Raw genomic sequence first — 22,228 nt, forward strand, 5'->3', positions numbered from 1 at the left:
ATACACTTTGCCAGTTTCTCTCATTCTTCTTCGAATTGAAAACATTCAGTTTAGCTCTACATCCTCTCCTTTCTTCTTCTTCTTCTTCTTCTTCTTCTTCTTCTTCTTCTTTCAGATTTGGTTTCTAAACAATTTAAACAGACTTTATCATAGGCTCCAATGGATTTTTAGGTTCTATCTTTTGTAAGTTTCTCTTTCTTTTCTTTTCTTTTGTTTATCATTAACTTTCTTTGATTCTTTTCTTTTGTTTATCATTGACTTTTTTGAGTTCTTACCTGCCATGGCTGCCAAGTATTCATAGTTTCAGGAGTACTTATTTTTGGGTAAATGTGATTAGGGATTTAATGGTGTTTGACAGTTACTTATTACCCATGGTTGACTTAGAAATTTCAAAATGGAGGACTTGTGCTTGAACTGGCTACTTGAGAAAGGATATTAGAGGGGATTACTTTACACTACTAGGTTTGGTTTTTATTTTTTTATTTTTTATTTTTTATAGGAATTTATGTTACTTTTTTTCAGGGGATTATGTTGCCACTTGGTTTCCCAATCAAACACAAACTCTAATAAAGTATCTCAAAATCATTGATGGTGGATTTATAATAAACTCTTTAATTAATAACACTCACGCTAGCTACTTGGTTTGTTGATTAAAGTTTTTTTTTTTTTTTTTTATTTTATTAAATACTTGGTTTAATCCTAATTCTTTTATTTTCTCAGGTTGATGCACACACAAGTTTATTGGATTGCATTGAGAAGGCATTGAAATGAAATATTCGATAAGTTCGGGTGAAATATTTTAAAATAATTGTTTTAAAAAAATTTCTTTTGTAATGGAAACTATATTTATCATTTGTATAATTCTATGTGAAAATTCAATTTACATTTTTTTATAAGTATTAATTTACTACTTCATAAAAAATGTTACGTATGTTTTCTCCGTTTTAGCTCTTTTAAACTTTTGTTATGGATGTGTAGTAAGTGGCTAACTTTTAGGACTAAAAAACTAAAATTTTGGATTAAACAAAAATTGATAACTGTTATTAACATTTTTTATAAAAGAACAACAATACAAAAAAAAAAAAAAGGAAAAAAAAGAAAAGAAAAGGTTCAAGGAGCCTTTCCTTTTAACACAAAAAAAAAAAAAAAAAGTTGCAAAATTTTAAAATTTTCTTTTATTTACTTATGTTATGAATGTGTGTAGTAAGTGGCTAAATTTTAAGATTAAAAAACTACATTTTAGGATTAAACAAAAATTGATAATTGCCATGCATAAAATTTGTAAAAAAAGAACAACAATAACACCAGAAAGAAAAAAAAAAGTGTGATCCAATTCTAATACTAAGTGATCCAATTCTAATACTAACACACTCAAAATACTTCCTAATGATAAGGATAATCATAAGTTAACTCCTTATTCAAAACAATAATAATTGAAAAGAAAAGATAAAGTGATCCACATTTAATATGGATGAGTGCCACAGTACTTATGCTGCATAGTTGTCACCACTAAGTGAACTTTATAGCTCATAGAAATTGGAATTACTATACTTTTCAATAACAAAAAAATTTAAGAGTGTGATGAAAAATTATTTCACTTACAAACATATAATACTCGTCACACTTTTAAGTGAAATAATTTTTCATTACACTATGAGGTATTTTTGTAATTGAAAAATATAATAATACTAAATTATAATAGATATAAATCATTAATTTTTTTTCAAAAAACATAAAAGAGTCGCACGCGTAAAGGGAGGCTAGTTTATTTTTAGATTTATACGGGGTGAGTGGAGGGAAGGAGTTAATTTTAACTTTTTTTTTCCCTCCCAAATCCCCTATTATTATCGCATTCGCACAACACCTGAGAAAATTTTCAACGCTTTGGTTCAGAACAAGCACTACGCTACGGTTTGGTTTCAACTTCAAGAACAGTCAAACTAGAATTTGGGGTTGTATCCAATGTGTTTACTTCTATTTCTAACATTTTGATCAAAGCCCATGCCATGTGTAAGAAGAATTATGTCTATGGAGGGTGCACTCCAGGTGCTCGATCAAATGCCTGTGCCTAATTTGGTTACTTTTTTCGTAGTGTAAGCCGAACCCATGACTATTCTTTGTTTTTAGTTCACAGATTTGGTTATAGTAGGCAGACGAATCATTCATCATTTAGTGGATGGATTCTTATTCTTGTACAAACAATACTAACACCAATAATAATAATAAGAAGAAGAAGAAGAAGAAGAGAGGCAGTTGTTATTGCATGATCTTGCCTCCTCATCCTCCTGCCAGTAAGAAAAACAAATCCGGAAAGGCAGCATTGCTTCATCTCAAACCTCTCATCTCCACATCTGAGTCTTCATCCCACTCTTCCATTTCCATCTCTCTTGAGCCAAATCGACCCTTCACCATTGGTCGCAGCACTCGCCACTGCAATTTAGTCTTTGATGACTGCCGTGTCAGCAACCAACATTGCTTCATTCTCTTCGATGCTTCCCTTCTTAAGCTCTATCTTCTTGACGGGTCTTCTTTGAATGGAGTTTTTGTCAATGGGATTAGGATTGGAAAACCCGAGGAATTGTCTGCAGGCGATGAGGTTCTCCTTATTTGCGCCAAAAATCAATGTCTTTGTTGCTCTCGTCTTCGCATTGGTTTTATTATTCTAAGCATTGTTTTTGAGAATAATGTGGAAGAGGATATGCTTGTTGTACAAGCGTGCAGCAATAATCAGAAAATTAACAAAAGGATTGTCGCTTATAATCCCATAGTTGGAAGGGCAAACTCTCTTCTAACTCGCTGTAGAAACATATTACAGAGTCATGACCCCATTTTGCATTTATGTGGTGCTGCTATTTACAATGACAATATGACTGATATTTCATCATTGAATTCTTTGAGCAAAGACAACAATGCTCCTCATTTTGATGGAGTTGTGCAGAATATACCTTGCTGCAATTTTGTTCCGCCACCTGGGAAGAATTTTTATTTGAATCGCCTTGAATTTATGGACCACACTCCATTGAGTCATCATCCTGTTGTTTCCTTGCTGGAACTTCTATACCCTGTGGAAAGCCTCTCACGATTGTTTATTGCGACATTTACAAGCGACATTTTATGGTATGATTACCCTTATCTTTCCATTCTTTGCCTTTTCTTTTTTTATATTATGTTGTCTAGTCAAGGCTCCCACCTCCTGAACTTTTTAATGTTTTGAAGATAGTGGGCTCAGAGTTTATTTCTGTTACAGATTTGGTGTTAGGCTTCTAATTGTGTCAATCAAAATCCCAAACTTATGAGATTGTCTCAATATATAACTCCTATCCATATTTGTTTATTCATTTCTGTTATTTTGGGTTGTAACAAAGTATAGAAAAACTAGAAATTGATGATAATCAGTTTATGAGATTGTTTCACCTAGCTAATCAGTTTTTATTCTTTTTGGTAATCAATTTCTCACTCCAAGTGAAGTTTTCTACTTTTCTCAGTTTAAACTTTAAACAGAGCTTTCTCTCTCTACCCTTTCTATTCAATGGCTAACAATTTGATTTCTGAATAAGCCCTAGCCCTAGGTGAAATACACAGTTTAATGAATGGTTTCCTACTTTTAATTGTTTAATTATTACCTAGACATAAATGAATAACAGAGATGAACAAAGACTTCAAATTGAAATGCTTTCTTAAATTTGGGACAATTTAAAAAAAATTAAAAACCTAGGATTTAATCTAAAACAAGGTATAAACTCTATGCGTTTTTATGTATATGGTCCCTTTCTATTTCATGAGTGATAATGAATTTCATTGAAGAAAGCGCAAATAGGGGGCGCAACCCTAGTACATGGGATGTATATTGAACCTTTTTTTTTTTTTGGGTTTAAAATTTTAAATAATGCACCCATTCATTTTGGGTGTATATTGCTGTTAAGCTCCTTTTTTCTTTTGGTTTCCATTTTTATATTATGTGTTAACTCCTGTTGCTTTTCTGTGTATTGTTTTGAAGTCTAAGTAAGGTTTCATGATAGGTTTTTATCATATTGTGAGATTCCTTTCCATCTGCCAGTTACAATTGCATGCCATAACACTGAGAGATGCTGGAGTTCAGGCCCTGATAAAAGATCGTCTATTCTATACCCGGAATTTCCAAACTTAGTTGTAGTGTAAGTGTCATACTCTTGTTCTTCATTCTTTAAAGAGGAAATATGTGTGCGCAGATGCCAATGGGCTCCAGCTCAAGTGGTAACTCCATGGTTGGAGGGTGATTTCATGATTTTGGCAGCATGCCAAAGTGTATCTTTTATATTAATAATTTATACTTTTCTAATGTAGTCCATGGTTGTAATAGGTATCCCCCATTCCCTGAGGCTATAGCTTTTGGTAAAGACTGCAAGAAACAAGGCATTGCTTGCCATCATCCAAAATTGCTTGTTTTACAAAGACAAGATAGTATTCGTGTTATCATTACTTCTGCTAATTTAGTGGCAAACCAGGTGAATACTAAGCCAAGGATCTTTTAATTTATGTTTTATGAGGTGTTTGTTGCATATTTTGCTAATCTTTGTTATGTGAAACGAAAGACCGTACTATATGTCAAGTACTTTGTGGCTGCTTAACAAGTATGATACCGAATTTGAATGTCTCTGTGTATACTGTACACTTATTATTGAAATATTCCTTGTAGTTCAATAGTTTTAATCTCTTAAATGTTTTTGCCCGAGTTTTTTATGGAGGATTTGTAAGCCATTATCTAACTCACTGGAAAGTTAAACTGGATTTGGTTGTGCCCTTTTTGTTTGATGCAATTATTTTGTATGTGTTTGCCTGATCTGGCAACTGATAGGACTATGTTAAGTATGTCTTGTAAGATTGTGGCCTTGATGGTCTCTATTTGATTGTTATATCAAATAAATGAAAAAGGGTCAACTGCACAAGCATCACCATATGTTTTTAATTTTTGTGAGGAGCAAGAAAGGCCAGTGATGAAGAGGATAGGATTATCATATGTATTAAATCATGCAACATTTTTTTTTTTGTTGTTGTGTAATGCTCAAGTCTTTCAGGTTAATTCAAATGTTAACATGCAATGCATTAAAAGAAAAATTGGAAGACAAGAAACTGGAAGAAAATAATAATGGCTAAGCTCTAACGTTTTGCAATTGATATGTGCCATTTTTGTTTGCAGCATGCTAGAAATTTCAATAGAATGTGTGGTTTCTTGCTTTACAATTTGAAGGAAAGCCTTTGGTAATGGAGACTGATTTATATTTTTGCAGTTCTATTTTCTCATGTTAATTTTAGTTTGAGTTATCTTGGTAAAAACTGTTTTATTATTTATTTCTATATGTTTTATCTTTTGTGTAGTGTCACTCATTGGTTGTTACGAATTTTCAGTGGAACAGAGTGACAAATACAGTTTGGTGGCAAGATTTCCCTCGCACAAGTTCACCTGACTATTCATCCCTTTTTAGCCATATTTATCATGGGGATACAAATAAAGATTCAAAACCTGATTTTGCTGCTCAGCTGGCTGGATTTATGGCGTCGCTTTTGACTGACGTACCCAGTCAGGCCCATTGGATTGTTGAGTTGACAAAGTATGACTTTGGAGGGGCTAAGGGACATCTAATTGCTTCAGTACCCGGGATTCATTCTGACAGAGTTCCCTCTATGATTGAAACCATGCAATTCTTACCTGTGAGTGTTGTCATTTGTGTCGTGCTTGTGTTTCTCAATTGTAAAAAGCTGATTTTATAATTGTTAAAATCTCCTTATCAGTTTAGCTATACATGTATAATGTATTGATTTATTGGTTTGTTTGATTATAAGATTCTGACTTTTCTTGTATTCATGTGTCTTCTTGGAAGTTGAACATCAACCTCAATCCTGGATACCAATCAAGCTTTTCCAATATTTTTTTCATTCTATTGTATTTAAATCATAAGTTTGTCACATTTTATTTCTAAATGTGCTGTGCATAGAAAGTTTTTTTTTTTTTTTCATAACTGGAAAGACTTGGCCACTGTGTGTGTTTGAAGGATGTCTGATAAGATGGGTTTAATTGTGTCATTTGGCTCTTATGACAGGCTAATCAAGCATTTAGTGTGAAATTCCTTGGTTTAGTTGAAGCATCTGTTGTTGGTTTAAGTCACCTTTTTCGAACTGCAGCAGACTCAAATGGTGCACAGCTTAAGAAACTGGCTGCTTTTCTGAGGAAATCTTGTGAAAAAGCATATGGGGTTTTGGAGATTCTTTTAATAAGAAACAAAAATGTGCCTGCAGATGCAAATGCTGTGAGCGTTTTTGTTCCTAATCCCAATGAGTTCTCAAAGGGAGGTAAGATGTACAATGCTTTATTAAGTACATGTCTACTATATAGTTTTTTTTTTTGATAAGTAAAAGTTTATTGATCTCAAAAAAATGGAACACCCTAGTACACAAGAAGTGCACAAGGGGTCAAACAATCAAGAACAAAAATTACAAAAATCTAAGAAATCAAGAAAAGATGAAAAGGATTGGTTCCACAATGCAACCAACCAATCCGTTAAAGTTCTAAAGAAAAATAGCTTCAAGTCTGATATGAATCTCTCCTTATTTTCAAAGCACGAATCTCTCCTTATCTTCAAAGCACCGACTATTTCTCTCCCTCCAAAGGGACCACAATAAGCAATGGGGAACCATAAGCCATATATACTCATTTCGATGACGGCCAAAACTGCCTTGCCAACATGCTAGAAGCCCCACTACAGATTGCGGCATAACCCAACTCACTCCAAACAACCCAAACACCATAGCCCACATATCCATTGCAACCAGACAATGAAGAAAAAGATGATCAACCGATTCTCCATTACACTTGCACATGTAGCACCGGTCTAATATCCTAACCTTCCTTCTTTGTAAGTTGTCAATCGTTAAGCATTTCCCTAAAGCAACGGTCCAAACAAAGAAAGCTACTTGAGAAGGAATCTTCTGCTTCCAAATGCTTTTCCAAGGAAAGCAATAGTCATTAGAGCCCACTAAGAAATTGTAATCATCCCTAATTGTGAAGCCCTTCTCTCTAACAGATTTCCAGCACATCTTATCCTCACCAAGCCCTCTAACCGACACACCATATATGGTATCCATGAAATTGGCCAGTGCCTCTAGTTCCCGAGCATACACACCCCTAAAGAAACTTACATCCCAAAACAAGATTCCGTTATCAGACTTCATAACCTCAGCCACACTAACCTCTTGATCTCGGCAAAATCTAAACAATTCAGGATAGCTAACTGCAAGAGATGTTTCACTACATCAACGGTCTTGCCAAAATTTCACCCTAGACCTATCCCCAATATCATATAGAATGTGGTGAGAGAAAGTAGGCCATCCCCGACTAATATTTTTCCACAAGCCAACACCATATGGACCATTAGTAGGCCTAGTACACCAACTACCCCATTCACAACCATATTTCATGGCTATCACTTGCCTCCAAAGGGCAGCCCTCTCCATCCCAAATCTCCATAGCCACTTCCCAAGCAAAGCTTCATTAAAAAGTCTTACCTTTCTTATCTCCAAACCACCTGAAACAATGGGAGTGCAAACAGTAGCCCATTTAACCAAATGGAATTTTGGTTCATCACCAATGCCACCCCATAAAAAATCCCTCTGAAGTTTCTCAATTCGGTTAGCCACAAAAGCAGGAATAGGAAATAAGGAAAGAAAATAAGTGGGTATTAGACTGGTCAATAGGAGAGGATGTGTGTTTTTTTGGTTTGGTCTTTGAGTTTCGGATTTCATAAGGGAATTGTATTTGGCTGTGTTGAGTGCTTGAAAATTTTATTTTATTGGCTCTCAGTCTACCTAGATTTTGTTTCTTCTCTCTCTTCTTCTTCATGCTTGGTACTGATTTTTTCTGCCTGCAAAATATAGGTGGGAAGAGAGAGAGAGGGGGTGGGGGGAGGAAGTGGTGCGTATGTGTGTTCTGTTTACTATGGCTTTCCCCTGTTGTTCTGTGAAACTAATTTATAATGATTAAAAAAAGGGTTCTCTGTTGCGTTTCTATCATGATTTTGGGTGTTTTCCATTGCACAATAACAATAGGTGTATTGGATATAATTTCTCAATATAATAGGCATATCACCAGTAGCCGTTGGGGATCACTGTAAGGGAGGTACATTAATAACTCGACTGCTAAATGCTTATCATTATCTTTATGTAGTAGGTATTTCTTGTGTATGGACTGCTCTCTGGTGGGGCTTAGTTGCAGTAGGCTTCGATTAGAAGATAATCTGGGATAAAGGTAAAAGCGCCTCTGAGGTGTTATGATTTCCATGCTGCCTAAGATTTAGGTGCTATTGTCCCCTTGAACGAGAATAACATTAGAAAACACTTGCCTTTATCATGACTGAGGCTCTCACATGGCACTAAAGAGAAGCTGATGCAGGGCAATCAGAGCAATTGAACAGTAAAATTATAAGATAGGAAAATAAAGGAATATGATCTAGGAGTCAGTACCAAGGCCTGGCTTGGAGTCAACACCAAGCGGGAGAACTACTAGCAGTCAGTACCAAATAAACCAAAAGGCCATTTTTTTCATTTATCAAAATATCAACTAATTTCAAAAGGGGTACAATAGATTGGTTATATTGGGAGAACTAAACTCTAGTTCAAATTAGGAAACCCTTATTACCTTATTACAAAAATAACATTGCTTCCAAAAATTAAAATACTAATAGTGTAATAAACTACTAGGATTTCACATAAAAATACAATTGACTGGAAAACATAGATAATACTCCTTCTGTCCCAATTTGTTTGTCCCGTTTCAAAAATCTAATTTATAAAGGGAACATCATTTGTTATCTTGTTTGCTGTATAAAAATGTATAAGTTTCCAAAACTACCCTTAAATAAATTTATCAAAAAAGATTTTGGAAATAATGTAGAGTCATAATAGGAACATTAGTAAATTAATGGTTTTTAATAACAGAAGAATATTTTGGGACATCTCAAAATGGAATAAATGACAAATAAATTGGGATGGAGGGAGTACTAAATTTAAATAATGGGAAAATTACAACTTAACTACTTGTGGTTGTTCAAAATTTAAGTTGCCTACCTGTGGTTTAAAATTTGGCACTTTGACTACCTAAGGTCCATTTTGTTAGGGGTCCGCAACCCACCTTTGGACTTTCCCTGATAAAAACATAAAAAATATAACAAAACCAAAGAAAACAAGATCAAAGAGTGGCTTTTTAAAAATTTAGAAACTTGCTCAAGAACTTCAATAGAACACAAAAATTATCCAATTGAACTATTCTAGCTAATGCTAACACTCTCTACAACAATTATACATATCTAAAACCTACCAACCTTTCATACAAATTAGAACAACAATACAACAGAACTAGCCAAACACAAAAAATAATCACTAATCAGAGATAATGGATGGAAAATTAGACAAAATCAGTGAAGAAGAATGAAACATGAAACCTGAAACTCCAACCCCACCTCTCTATTCCTTCCTCCAACCCTCCATCTTTTCTCTTAACAAAACAACAAACCCACTAAAAAAATCCCAATACCTTTCTCTAAACAAAAACAACAAACCCACTTAAAAAATCCAAACTTTTTACATCATCTAATGATCTAGTCAAATGAAAACAAAAATAAGAAGTGAAAGTACTTAGCAATAGCATTGTGAACTGAACAAATGTGTGTTTTGTGCCCATCAAAATTAGAACACACTCAAATGGAAACCAAAAAATTCCAGGTGGTCCTTGTAGCAGATTGTGCTCCAAATTCCTATTGATACTATTGAGGATAAGACACCACCTCAACACAACCTGATCTTCACATTACACGCCTTCAACAACACAAATCTAACATTCATGTCGTTTCCCCTTCTAATGCCAAATCGGAGAAAGAAAGCAGAGATAGAGAGGGAAAGCTTGAGGAAAGAGGCGGAGGAAGGAGGCCCACCACGGGTTTGGGTCAGCATGGGAGAGATCGGGTTTTAACAGATGGGGGGAAGGGAATGCCACTGCTGTTGGTGGCAGTGGCGATAAGCAACGGAGAACAAGCCTTTGAGGCTTTCGGCCAGTCCTGTTTGGCTGTATGTAGGAGAGAGAGAGAGGGAGAGATATGGTTACCTTGTGAGAGAGAGATAAATATCCTGTTGGTACAAATTGATATGATAGAGAGATAAAATAAAACATCATCTTTACAAGCCTAAATTGCCAGTTTTTGTGTTCCATTGAAGTTCTTGAACCAATTTTTACAAAGAGCCACTCTTTGATCTTGTTTTATTTATTTATTTATTTATTTTTTAATGGAGAAAGTATAGAAGTGGGTTACTGACCCCTAACGGAGCGGACCCTAGATGGGCAAAGGGCCAAATTTCAAACCACAGGTAGACAACTTAAATTTTGGCCAAACCACAAATGTGTAAGTTGTAATTTGCCCTTAAATAAAAGTCTTCTTGTGTCTTCGCATCAGAAGCAGTTGCCTGAATAATTGGGCTCCCCCTTTGATGTGCAATAAAGCATTTTTGTTTTTGTTTCTGTTTTGTTTTTTTGTGGTAAATGTAATTTTATTTAAGTGATTATGTGGAAGTGAAGCTATGGATGTTCTTATCCTAGCTCAGGATAGTTTTTCTTGTTAGCATATTTGTCATTACTGTTATCTTTATCTTTCTTCAATGTGTGTTTAAAATTATAATTATTCATGTTGTTAGCTAACCAATTTCTTTGGTTCTTGCACTAGATTGCATGCAGCTTGGCTTTCTGCCTAGAAATGTTGCAAAGTGGGTTTCTCCACTGTGGGATATTGGATTCTTCAGATTCTCTGGATATGTTTGTCCTAAAGAAGCCCTTGCAGCTGCTTTAGGCAGAAACAGTGTGAAAGTACAATTGATACTGCATGTGTCTCAGGCATGCTATTTCTGCTATTTATTGGACATTTTATTTGATATGCAACTTGCAGCTTTATATAAATGGTGGCATTTTCAGTTTTGAAGTATCTACAAAAGACAAGGTGTTGACTTGTGCAGGGGCCTCATTTTCAAGATATATCAAGAATGATGCAACCTGAACATGTGATTTCATTATGCTCTCTCATTGCTTCAGTTCGAAGGTGTTCAGGCCTATGGCGATTGCAGGAGGTAATGGTAAATTCTAGATGAGGTTTTTTTGGAATGAAGAACAATGGGGGGCTTAGAAATGTGATGACTTACCCCTTTTAATAGTTGACACAGAACATGTTTAAATTTTCTAGTGAGGCTTTGAAACAAATTGCGTTGGTTTGAGACTTCAAAATGGTGGCAAGTATCTTTAAATTTGTAAATCCATTGTTTCAGACAATGGAGTTCTTAGATCTGGTGTCCTAAATAATTAAAACAACCCAAAGAATTTGCTTGATTAATAAGTTGGTTGCATCAATCAGTTCGGTTTGGTGAACCTCTATTCTGTTACATTATTTTCGGAAGACTTGATATATATCTTCTAATTTGCTTCATTTCTACTAGGTCTTAGGTCAATATAGATGGCCAGAATCATTAGAGTCTGATTTTATCTATGGTAAGTGTATTTTGCGCAATTTTAATTTTTATGCCAAAGTTTTTTAAAATATTTCCTTTCTAACATTTTCTTCTTCTTTTTTAAGGTGCATCCTCCATTGGGTCATCAATGAGTTCACAATTTCTAGCTGCATTCTCAGCAGCTTCTGGAAAGAGATCATTGCAATCCTTTGAGTCTGAAGAGTCCGATCCAGAGGTGACTTATTAACTTTTTTGATTTTCTATAGACATGCTTGACAATTTGAAGATACATTGATTTTAGCTGTTCACTTGTACTCTTGATAGTGGGGCTGCTGGAGTGCTAGTCAAGAATCAAAATGTCCATCCATCAGGATCATTTTTCCCACAATTGAACGGGTGAAAAATGCATGTAATGGAATCTTGCCTTCAAAACACGTTCTTTGCTTCTCAGAGGTATGACAGCTCTCAATAGATTATTTATCTGATTTTCTTTTTACTATCCTGTTTATAAGTCGAGCATTAAATGGGTGAGGTTATGGGTTCAAGGCCCACAAGATGCATTTATAACTTACCAAACAAAAATGGGCTATGTTGGGGTTGAGTCCTGGTTGATCAATAAGCTGGTCTTATGGCTGCATTTAAAGGCATTGGCAGCTACAAGTTGGATGGGATCCTAGGAAAAGAGAGGGAACGGGATATCATAATTATCTTTATATTTCAAGCTTAATACTCCCATATACCTGAAAAAGCCTATATTAAAATTGCAGAAGATTCTCCTCCTTTTTGTTTATGCACCTATAAACTAATTTCCATATTGTCTAATCCATGATGATTAGTATAATCAACTGTTCATTTGATTGGAATATCCATAGTTATTAATTATATCTCGCACATGATACATTAGTATGTTACATATAAGTTTGTACGTAGAATTTTCCATATTTCTCAGAAGACTGGCCGTACAGCTTGTGTTCTAACATATAACTTACACTCATAATTCGATTATCTTTACCAATTTGTAAGAAAGAATACCATAATGTAATATTTTCTCGGAGTTTCTTAAAATCGCAAAAAAGAAGATAAATTTAATTAGGGGGTCTCTTTTTATCTTTTACATTTGTTTCTCACTTTTATTGTTACATAAATTTAATGCGAATTTATATGTTCTCTTATGTGGCCGATTGTGATTAGTTTCTTAAGGATCTAAAGTCTACTCCAAAGTTTTGGGATTAAGGCTTGGTTGTTGTTGTTGAGTAATTATTAGGTAAATTGAAATAGTAGACATGGTATTCGTCATCAATAAATACAAGCCAAATATAAGATTTGACCTTTTCATATTTCTTCTTTAGTCCATGTCATATTTTTATATTCAAAATCATGCATTTATTGGAGTGGACTACCATGTTATTTCACTTCTAGAGTATCTAATAATTTTCCGTTGTTACGTACATTGAGAGACTTTTGAATTGAGGGATAGATTCAGTTTTCAAAATGTTGAATTTTTAAAATTTTGGAACACAAAAATATGCTTAACACATCTTATATTTCGGAGTCTATTTTTTATTTTTAAATGAAGTATCAAAAAGTGCATATTAAAATACTTCTTCCTTCTCATTTTGTTTATCCACCTTAAAAAATCCATGCTTTTAAGGGGCATCATTTAATGCATTGTCTTTGAATTAAAAAGTTATTAGTTTCCAAAATTGCCTGTTTTATGTTAAACTTAAAGCAATGAAGTATTAACTTTTCAAATAAAATAAACGGTATTACGGTAATTTAGGAAAGTGATGAAAATTGTATCTATTGGCTTTTCAAAGTAGACAATATTTTGGGACTTCTCAAAATTTAATAGTGAATGAATAATCTAGGATGGAGGGGGTATGAATATGATAGATGGTTGTGACCACCATTATATTTCAGGTTTGTAAACATATGTGAGCAGTCTATGTCTAGTGTCTTTCCTTTTAATCAGTCATACATTTTATCCTAAGTTTGTTCATTTGTAATTTTCTAAATAGAGAACATGGCAAAGGTTGAGGACTGCAAACATACTTCACGATGCTGTTCCTCATCCCCACAATAGAGTAGGACATCCAATGCATGTCAAGGTAAGAATATTTCCTCATTTTAAATGAATTGAATTTTTGTTTTTATTGAAAATGTTATGAATTTGGTATCTGTTTTCCTTTTTCTTTTTTTAATCTTTTGATGTGGCATTATCATGAAAGTTGATGCTTTGAAGAGGTCATGTTGTATTTATATTAGTACAATAAATAAGTTTATGGTTGAGAGGATGTCTTATTCTCCAACTATTATTTGTATGAACCCTCAACCATTTCTACTCTTATGAAATAAGATTGGGTAACTCAAAATAAGTCATGAGATGAATTAGGCAGCTGCTGGAAGAATGTGTGGCATAGAATGCTTGTTTTAGGAATGTAATATAGAACCTTTTAGCATTAATGCGTAATTAACTTTGAATATTCTGGAACATAAAGCTTTGTGCCCTTTTTTCTTTCATTGTAGCCATCAGTGGCAGAGCCAGCTAATTTTTTGGCAAGGGTGCCCCCCTGTGAAAATTCTAAAAATAAAAGGTTATATGTATGAAATCCTATATTGGGTGGGGGGTTCTTCATATCCCAAGGGGCCATTGCAACTGATAGCCCCAGAATCCTCTTCTTTAGTCTCATTTTTAGTGACTGTACAAGAGTAAGATGATTTAATCCTGGACCATGAGTTTTATAACTTGCTTCCTTTCTCTCTCCTTTTAAAAGTCCAACTTACCATAATCCTTTATTTTTCCATGACAGCTGAGAATTTAAGACTGACTTTGCTTCTGCAAAAAATAAATGATGATGCTAGATATGCACTGCATCTTCTCTAATGATTATCAGTCATATTTGCTTATTCTTATGCTGAATCTCTCATGTACTTATTGGGATCTAGTTGTGTTCACCTGTCATTTTCTGTTGTAAGCTCTGGTTTCCTTGCAATCTTTATAATCTGACCATCATCATCTTTTATTTTTATATTTTATATATATATATATGTACGTATGTATATATTCTTTTTTTATATAATATGAAAAAAGTTTCATTAAAGTGCAAACCAGATCAGATTCAAGCTGTGATGCAGCCAGCTTGATATGATCAAGAAGGATGTCTTAAGTATTTTTGCAGAATTACTATTTATCCTGTTTTGGGAAGTATTTTTGCAGAGTTACTAGTAAGTCTTAAATCTTAATGTGAGTCAAGAAAGCTTACTGACCTTTTGGCTTCATGCTTTTGGAATTAGGGATTAGTTATTATGCAAGCTGTCCTAGAGAATTCAGTGCTATAGAAGTTAGATCTGGCTAATGTAAAGCAATCTGTGCTGATTAATTTATCTATTTGAGAGAATTATTCTATAGCTCTACTTTGGATGTGTCTTTTCATGTACTTCTATTTTCCTATTTCTTGCCCTTTATCAGTTCCAAGTTCCAACAGGTCTTTGGGTACTGTGGATTGCATTATTTGGTATCAGAGCCCGAGGGATTCTAAGGTGTGATTTCTGTGAAAATGGCTGGTTGAGGGCATGGTAGAAATCCTATAGAACAATCAACTGATCCCAATTCTGGTGCCTCTGATGTTGAACAGTTGAACAACCATTTCTGAGATTATCCTCATTTTGGCTGTACACCCTGGTATAAGCCTACTTGAAGCCATCCTCCACATTCTTCAATAAGATACAAAGAACATGCCCACTGAAGCCTCAATTTTGTCCAACACCCTTCTATCCCACATTAGCAGTATGTTCCCTTGCAGTATGCAAAGCTTGTACCGCCACCTAGTCTATAAAAGGGTTACCCAAAGGCTTCTAAGTTCTAAAAATATACTGCTCCATTTTATGAATCTTTTTCTGTTGTAAGCAAACTAAATTACATTTCTACTCCTTAATCACGTTCTTCACCACTGCTCTCTTGTTGCGGTCCTTGAAAGTTCCATATAAGAATTCACAGCTTCAAAAAGACAATTTTATTATGCATGCCCCCAGTTCTAAAAAACACTATTCACAGCACAATGGGCTGATGTCATCCTTTCCTGCTAAATCGTCAAATGCACTCCCCAGAAAGCATTCCAATAATTTGATCTCCCCAACTTCGCAACCAGACAATGGTGTGATTATTGAGGGGCTCGGTAATCGTGAATGAAGCTTTCATCACCAAGCAGTACTCTAGGTTCGATTGCAAACCCAGGATCACTTTGAGTTAATTGGGGTCTTGGTTGACCCAAGGCCTAGGTCAATTTCGTGGCTCAGGGAAGGGATTGATCCACCAAGTGGACTGCCTGCTACTCTTTGGGTCTCCCTCACCACTGCGCTTTATCCCCTTGACTCTCCTTCGTCGAGATTTCGTTAGCCTGCTTGTCAATAGTCGACTCAACCTCGTGTCATTCCCTCGTTCTCCTCTGCCTTCATTGCTATCAATGAGCTTGTTTCCACAGTATCACTGTTGGAAAAAGCCAATATCCCCAATATATGCTCAAACACCAAGTTACCCAACAAAATGGTTAGTCCTTAAAATTTTGGGTCAGTTTTAGAATCCTAAGTTGCGTGTTTCATTCCAGCAGGCTCACTTATTTTATTTGGGTTGGTCTGGTAAGCCAGATGCTTGCCTTCTTGTTCAACTACTACCCATAATATTTTGTTTTTGAAGAATTATATGCATGGATTCACAGTTTTTCTGGGGTTTAGAGGTTTGCAGTTGTACTTGTTTGCAGCAAACAGCCACTCTACTTTGTTTTTGCCCTTATGTTGGTAAAAGCGCAAAGCAATAGGCCTTTAACACCCTTTGCTTCTAAAGCAAAATGTATTTGCATAAGTGCATCTATGATGCACTTTTTGGAGCTTTTTCAACAACCGTGGAGCACACTTTTCTTTTTCTTTTTTTAATTAAAAAAGTATTTAAATAAAAAAATCAGTTATTAGAGATCAGGGCTTGTTGTGATAGCTAGTGCCTTATACCAAAAGCAACAAGTCGCAGTTTCGATAACAGGAATCAGCCTCTCCAAACTAAATTGGGGGTAAAACTGTCTACCATGACCTCTCTCAAACCTTGCAAAAGTGGGAGCTCTATGCATTGGGTACATCCTTTAAAAAAAAAAAAACAAATCAGTTGTTAAATGTAATCACGAGATCTTACTGGTATTAATATACACTCTTGATTTCTTGTACACTAATCAATTTTGTGTATGATATATTATACATAAAGATCACCCCTAACCTGTCCCACCACCACACAACACCATATGGAAAACTCCCAAGCCAATGGCAAGGTTTCCCTTTTCCCATTACAACGTCTCTCTCTCTCTCTCTTAATCTAGTGGTTAGTTTCTTTTTGTTTTTCAAATTTTTTTTTTAAATCTCCCTTTTCATCAAATAAGAAATTTACTCATGAAAAAACAAATATTTATATCTTATCTATCAAATATCATGGTTGTGTATATTTTGTTAATCACAATAGAATTATATAAAATGCTATCTTTCAATTTTGTTGGATTAGTTGATCCTTCCCAATGGGATAAGAGAATTCCTATTATTCTGTTGCTTACTATTCTCTTTGCTTCTCTTAATTGAAGAAATAATTATTTGATTGTCGTATTGTCCAGAAATAATTGCGTCAAATTTACTAAATTATATATATTTCTTAAAATTTGCACATTACTTCGATTAGGTCTGCATTTGCACTTTGCTCCTTGACTCCAAGATGCATTTGTGCTTAAGCGTGGCCCACGGTTTTACCAACACTGCCATACCCCACAAAGGAATGTCAACCTTTTTTGAACACTAACTACTTCCTCTGATCTAGCAGTAGGCCAATTCCAGGGCCCATTCAAGGATAAAACTTGAAAATTTTGCGGAAGAATTACTTGCTGGGTCATATTTGATTCTATGGCCATAGCTTTCCAGCAATTTCCCATCTAGATGCCAATGGTCATGCTGCATGAAAATATGTTTACCATCCCCTACTTGATGCTTTAAAAGTGGCTTCACTTCCTTCCTCAAACAGAGTATCTTTCTACAACCCCATGAACTGTTATCCCTTCAAAAAAGAAAAAGGAAAAGAAAAAATACACACACACACATGCATCCAATTAAAAAAGTGTAACATTGCTTAAAGTTACACCAAATATAACTTGAAACCAACACACACACATATATATTTGCTACTATATGCTTCATTCTGAAGTATTTCCCAATGCTGCTTCTTGGCACTGATTTCTTCACTGTCACTTTCCATCTTCATCATGTTGTCCTTTCTTCTTTAAAATGCTATATTTCAGTTTTATATGATTCGTTGATTACCTGATTGTCATATTTCATTAATAATTGATTTCAAATTTACTACATTATATTTCAAAAAATGCACGCTTTATTTCAATTAGGTGTGCGCTTGCAATTTGCCCCTAGGCTCCAGGATGCATTTGCACTTAAGTATGGCCTACACTTTTACCAACACTGCGTCACTGCGATACTTGAATACTAATTAATTCATCTGATCTTGCATTATGCCAATTCTAGTGCCCATTAGAGATAAAACCTGACAATTTTGTGGAGGAATTACTTATCGAGTCATATATGATTCTATAACTATAGTTTTCTAGCAATGCCATTTGGATGCAAATGGTCATGCCACTTGAAAATATGTTCACCATCCCCTACTTGAAGCTTCAAAAGCAGCCTTCTTTCCTCAAATGGAGTTTTTTTCCTCCAACCCCATGAGCTGTCATCTTTTTTTTGGGTAAAATAATATTTCTTTATATACTTCATTCTGAAGTAATCCCTAATTCTGCTTCTGTGGCCGTGATTTCTTCATTCTCAATTTCCGTCCTCATCATGTTGTCCTTTCATTTTTATGTTATCTACATTTTAAATTTTCAACATCAAATCAGGTGCAGAAAGGATTCAGTTTCTGCTTAATGTTTTAATCAGTGTGTAAAGGAAGAATAACAAAGCATACGCATATCATACACTGCTGTCAGTGCAATTACATGAAGTAAAGTAAGAATGCACCTCTTTGAGTTGCATCTTTAACTTGAAGTTTGCATTTTATCTTATGTTCAAGTATTGGTTCGATCCTCAAAATTGTGGTCACCTTTGTTGATATCATCTAATGCTTGTAGACATTGGTGTATATAAAAAGTAAATGATAATGTGTAAGCAGGTGGCACGGAGACGCTTCCAGTCTAAGATGGATGCACCTTCCTCTGGTTGGGTTTACTGTGGGTCACATAATTTCAGTGCAGCTGCTTGGGGACGACCAATTTCCAATTCAGGTAGTCAAGCCAATAGACTTGAGAAGGGCAACTCCTCTTTGGGTTTGAGGCTTCACATATGCAACTATGAACTTGGGATCATATTCATCTTTCCCCCAACAGAGATGAAGGGTGACACTGGCAAAAACTGTACAAACTTGGATGATGTTGTTTTGCCTTATGTTGTGCCTGCTCCAAAATATGGTTTCAAAGATAGGCCAGCAACAATGCAGGCTATGAGGGAGGCTTTAACTGAACTTACTAAGCAAGAGAGAGAAAAATTTGCAGAAATAATTGCTACAGAAGAAATGGTGGAAGAGATCTTGGATGAAGGGAAGGAGGAGGAGGAGGATGAGGAGGAAGCAATTGAGGAAACTAGTTATGCTGTAGAGGAGAAGGAAGATGAGAAGGTTTATGCGGAGCAGTTGTGGAGCCAAGTTGACTCATCACAGAGTTGCTGATGCTGAATAATTATTAAGGGAAAGAGTTTTGAGTCACTGTTGGGAGCATAATTCACTACTAATGCTTAAGTTGCCAGTGATGTATGCGTTATAGCTGTTTTTTTCCCGTTATGAAAGATAGATACATCCATCCACCTACATGTACTGTGACTTGTGAGAGTGGTATATATAATTTTTATTTTTTATGGTGGTACATACAAATATTAAAAATGTAACTCTTGCCCAATATGAAGTTCCACATACCTTGTCTTTCCATATTCATTATTGTTTATCCCGGTTATTGATGCACCACTACACAGAGTTATATACCTCAGAGGTCAGAGCTACCTCTTGGAATTCACAAAGTTTAACCCAAAATAAATAAATAAATAAATGCAATTCTTTGCATTCTTTTCTAAGCTCTCTACTTGTATTACTTTATTAGAATACGTAAAGTTGTATAAAAATGCATAGTTAATAGGCGAAAATACGTTTTTGGTCTCTACATTTTGGGTCAATTCTTGATTTGGTCTCTAAATTGATTTTGCTCTTAAGTCAATCCCTAATTTCAAAAAATCATTTTTATTTTGGTCCTTACCATCTATCCAGTAATAGAAAAACCTAAGGTGCAAACGAAGTGTATAGGTGACATGTTGGATGCTGATGTGGCAAATAAAATAATATTAAAAAAATTTATTTTGCTTTTAAAAATGACATGTTAGTATTTTAATTAATAAAAAAAATTAAAAAGAAATTTAAACTAAAAAAATTAAATAAAAAAAAAACTTTTTCAATTTAAAAGATTGAGAAAACATTATAGAAACTACTTCAATTTTTCTTGAACTTTCTTAAGAAACAAACATTAAATTAACACCATTTCTCATTCTAGGTTGGCGTGTCTGTGTTTGTGTTTTTATCTATTTCATTTTCTTCTTTCTTTTAAGATGAACCAAAAAACAAAAATAAAAACAAAAATAACTTAATAAATAAATCTTCTTGGCGAGTGTTTTTGTGTTTGAATCTTTCTTCCTCTCTTTCTCTTTCTCTGAGTGTGTATTTGTGTTTGTATCTTTCTTTTTCTTCTTTCTTTGTTCAAGCTTTCAATCCCCCTCCCTTTCTTAATCTCTTACTTTTTCTCTCTCTCCTAAACCAAACTCTCTAATCTCTGGGTTTTCCAATTTTCCGTGGGGGTGGGTGGTCGGTAATGGAGGTGGAGATCGGTGTGGCCTTGAGTCTTGGATTGTGGGTTTGGTTGGAGATGGAGATGGCTGGGTTTTTCTAGGTTTCAATGGGGGTGGGTTGTGGCCGTGGAGATTGGTGTGGGTCTGGGATTGTAGCTCTTGGATTTGTGTTTACAGCTTTGGTTGGAGGTGGGGTTTTTCTAGGTTTCCGTGAGGGTGGGTGGTTAGTAGTGGAGGTGGAGATCGGTGCGGCTGTGGGTCTTGGTGAGTTTGGTTTCGTGTTTGTGGTTTTTTTTTTTTTTTTTTTTAAATGTGGATTTGTATGTTTATTTCTTGGATTTATTTGGTTTGATTTACTAGAGTTTATGGGTTTGATTTCTTGGATTTATTGCGTTTGATTTACTAGATGTTTATGGGTTTGATTTCTTGGATTTATTGGGTTTATTTGGGGAAGAACATGAAGCATGAAGTTTATGTTCTGCGGAAGAAGAAGAACACTGTTCTTCCAAAAAAATAATGAAAAGCAAAAAAAAAAAAAAAGGAAAAAACCGCTCAGATCGAAAACTATTTTTTCTCCCTTTCCATGCCTGGCCGACCAGTTTTGGATTGTAATGATGGCGGGATGATATTTTTCAATTTTTTGAATTTTTTTGCTATTTTTTTCGGAATTCTCGACTTGGGGTCGGGTAAAAACCAATCGAATCAGAAACCTTTTTTTCTCCCTTTCTCGTTTTGCCCGACCAGTTTTGGCTTGAAATGATGCCTGGATTATGTTTTTCAATTTTTTGAATTTTTTTGTTATTTTTTTCGGAACTCTCTAGTCGGGGTCGAGTAAAAACCGCACGGATCGAAAATTTTTTTCTCCCTTTCTCGGCCACTCCCATTCCGTTTTGGCTTGAAATGTTGCCATGATGATGTTTTCAATTTTTTGAATTTTTTCGCTATTTTTCTCGGAATTGTCTAGTTGGGGCTGTGTAAAAACCGCTCGGATAAAAAACAAAATTTTCTCCCCCTCTCAACCTACCCCGACCCGTTTTGGCTTGAAATGAGACCTGGACGATGTTTTTCAATTGTTTGTATTTTTTTGCTATTTTTTTTTTTTCGGAACTCTCTAGTTGGGGTTGGGTAAAACCGCTCGGATCGAAAACTTTTTTTTCCCCCTTTCTCAGCCTGTCCCGACCCTTTTTTGCTTGAAATGATGCTTGGATGATGTTTTTTAATTTTTCGAATTTCTTTGCTAGTTTTTTCGAAATTCTCTAGTTGGGGTCAGGTAAAAACTGCTCGGATCGAAAACTATTTTTTCTCTCCCTTTCCATGCCAGGCCTGACCCGTTTTGGATTTTAATGGGGGCGGGATGAAAATTTTCAATTTTTTGAATTTTTTTGCTATTTTTTTCGGAATTCTCGAGTTGGGGTCGGGTAAAAAACCGCTCGAATCAAAAACTTTTTTTCTCCCTTTCTCATTCTGCTGACCCGTTTTGGCTTGAAATAATGCCTGGATTATGTTTTTTTTAATATTCTGAATTTTTTTGCTATTTTTTTTTCGAAACTCTCTAGTTGGGGTCGAGTAAAAACCGCGCATATCGAAAACATTTTTTTTCTCCCTTTCTCGGCCACTTCCGTTCCGTTTTGGCTTGAAATGTTGCCACGATGATTTTTTCAATTTTTTGAATTTTATTGCTATTTTTTTCGGAATTGTCTAGTTGGGGTCGTGTAAAAACCGCTCGGATCGAAAAAAAAAATTTCTCCCCTTCTCGGCCTATCCCGACTCGTTTTGGCTTCAAATGATGCCTGGATGACAT

General features: G+C 35.0%; 1 protein-coding gene across 1 annotated transcript; it reads left to right on the forward strand.

Moving 5' to 3' along the window:
* The first annotated feature begins 1,732 nt into the window (after positions 1-1,732).
* On the forward strand, positions 1,733-19,665 carry LOC111989358 (uncharacterized). The gene is made up of 12 exons (XM_065766462.1): positions 1,733-3,117; positions 4,020-4,154; positions 4,340-4,484; positions 5,386-5,688; positions 6,078-6,327; positions 10,743-10,909; positions 11,029-11,139; positions 11,503-11,554; positions 11,640-11,749; positions 11,839-11,967; positions 13,533-13,622; positions 18,716-19,665. Exons 1-12 carry the CDS (start codon positions 2,177-2,179, stop codon positions 19,265-19,267), a joined length of 2,985 nt encoding a protein of 994 aa, XP_065622534.1. The 5' UTR covers positions 1,733-2,176; the 3' UTR covers positions 19,268-19,665.
* Positions 19,666-22,228: the final 2,563 nt, after the last annotated feature.

Source organism: Quercus suber, unplaced genomic scaffold (genome assembly GCF_002906115.3).
Source record: "Quercus suber isolate HL8 unplaced genomic scaffold, Cork oak 2.0 scaffold_707, whole genome shotgun sequence".
Classification (NCBI taxonomy): domain Eukaryota; kingdom Viridiplantae; phylum Streptophyta; class Magnoliopsida; order Fagales; family Fagaceae; genus Quercus; species Quercus suber.

Bases quoted from the DNA above. Each gene is read 5' to 3' on its own strand.
- LOC111989358 (XM_065766462.1), top strand. From the start codon at position 2,177: ATGGATTCTTATTCTTGTACAAACAATACTAACACCAATAATAATAAT. The intron at 3,118-4,019 runs GTATGATTACCC...GTTTCATGATAG, and splicing joins TTTACAAGCGACATTTTATG to GTTTTTATCATATTGTGAGA. The intron at 4,155-4,339 runs GTAAGTGTCATA...TGGTTGTAATAG, and splicing joins TTTCCAAACTTAGTTGTAGT to GTATCCCCCATTCCCTGAGG.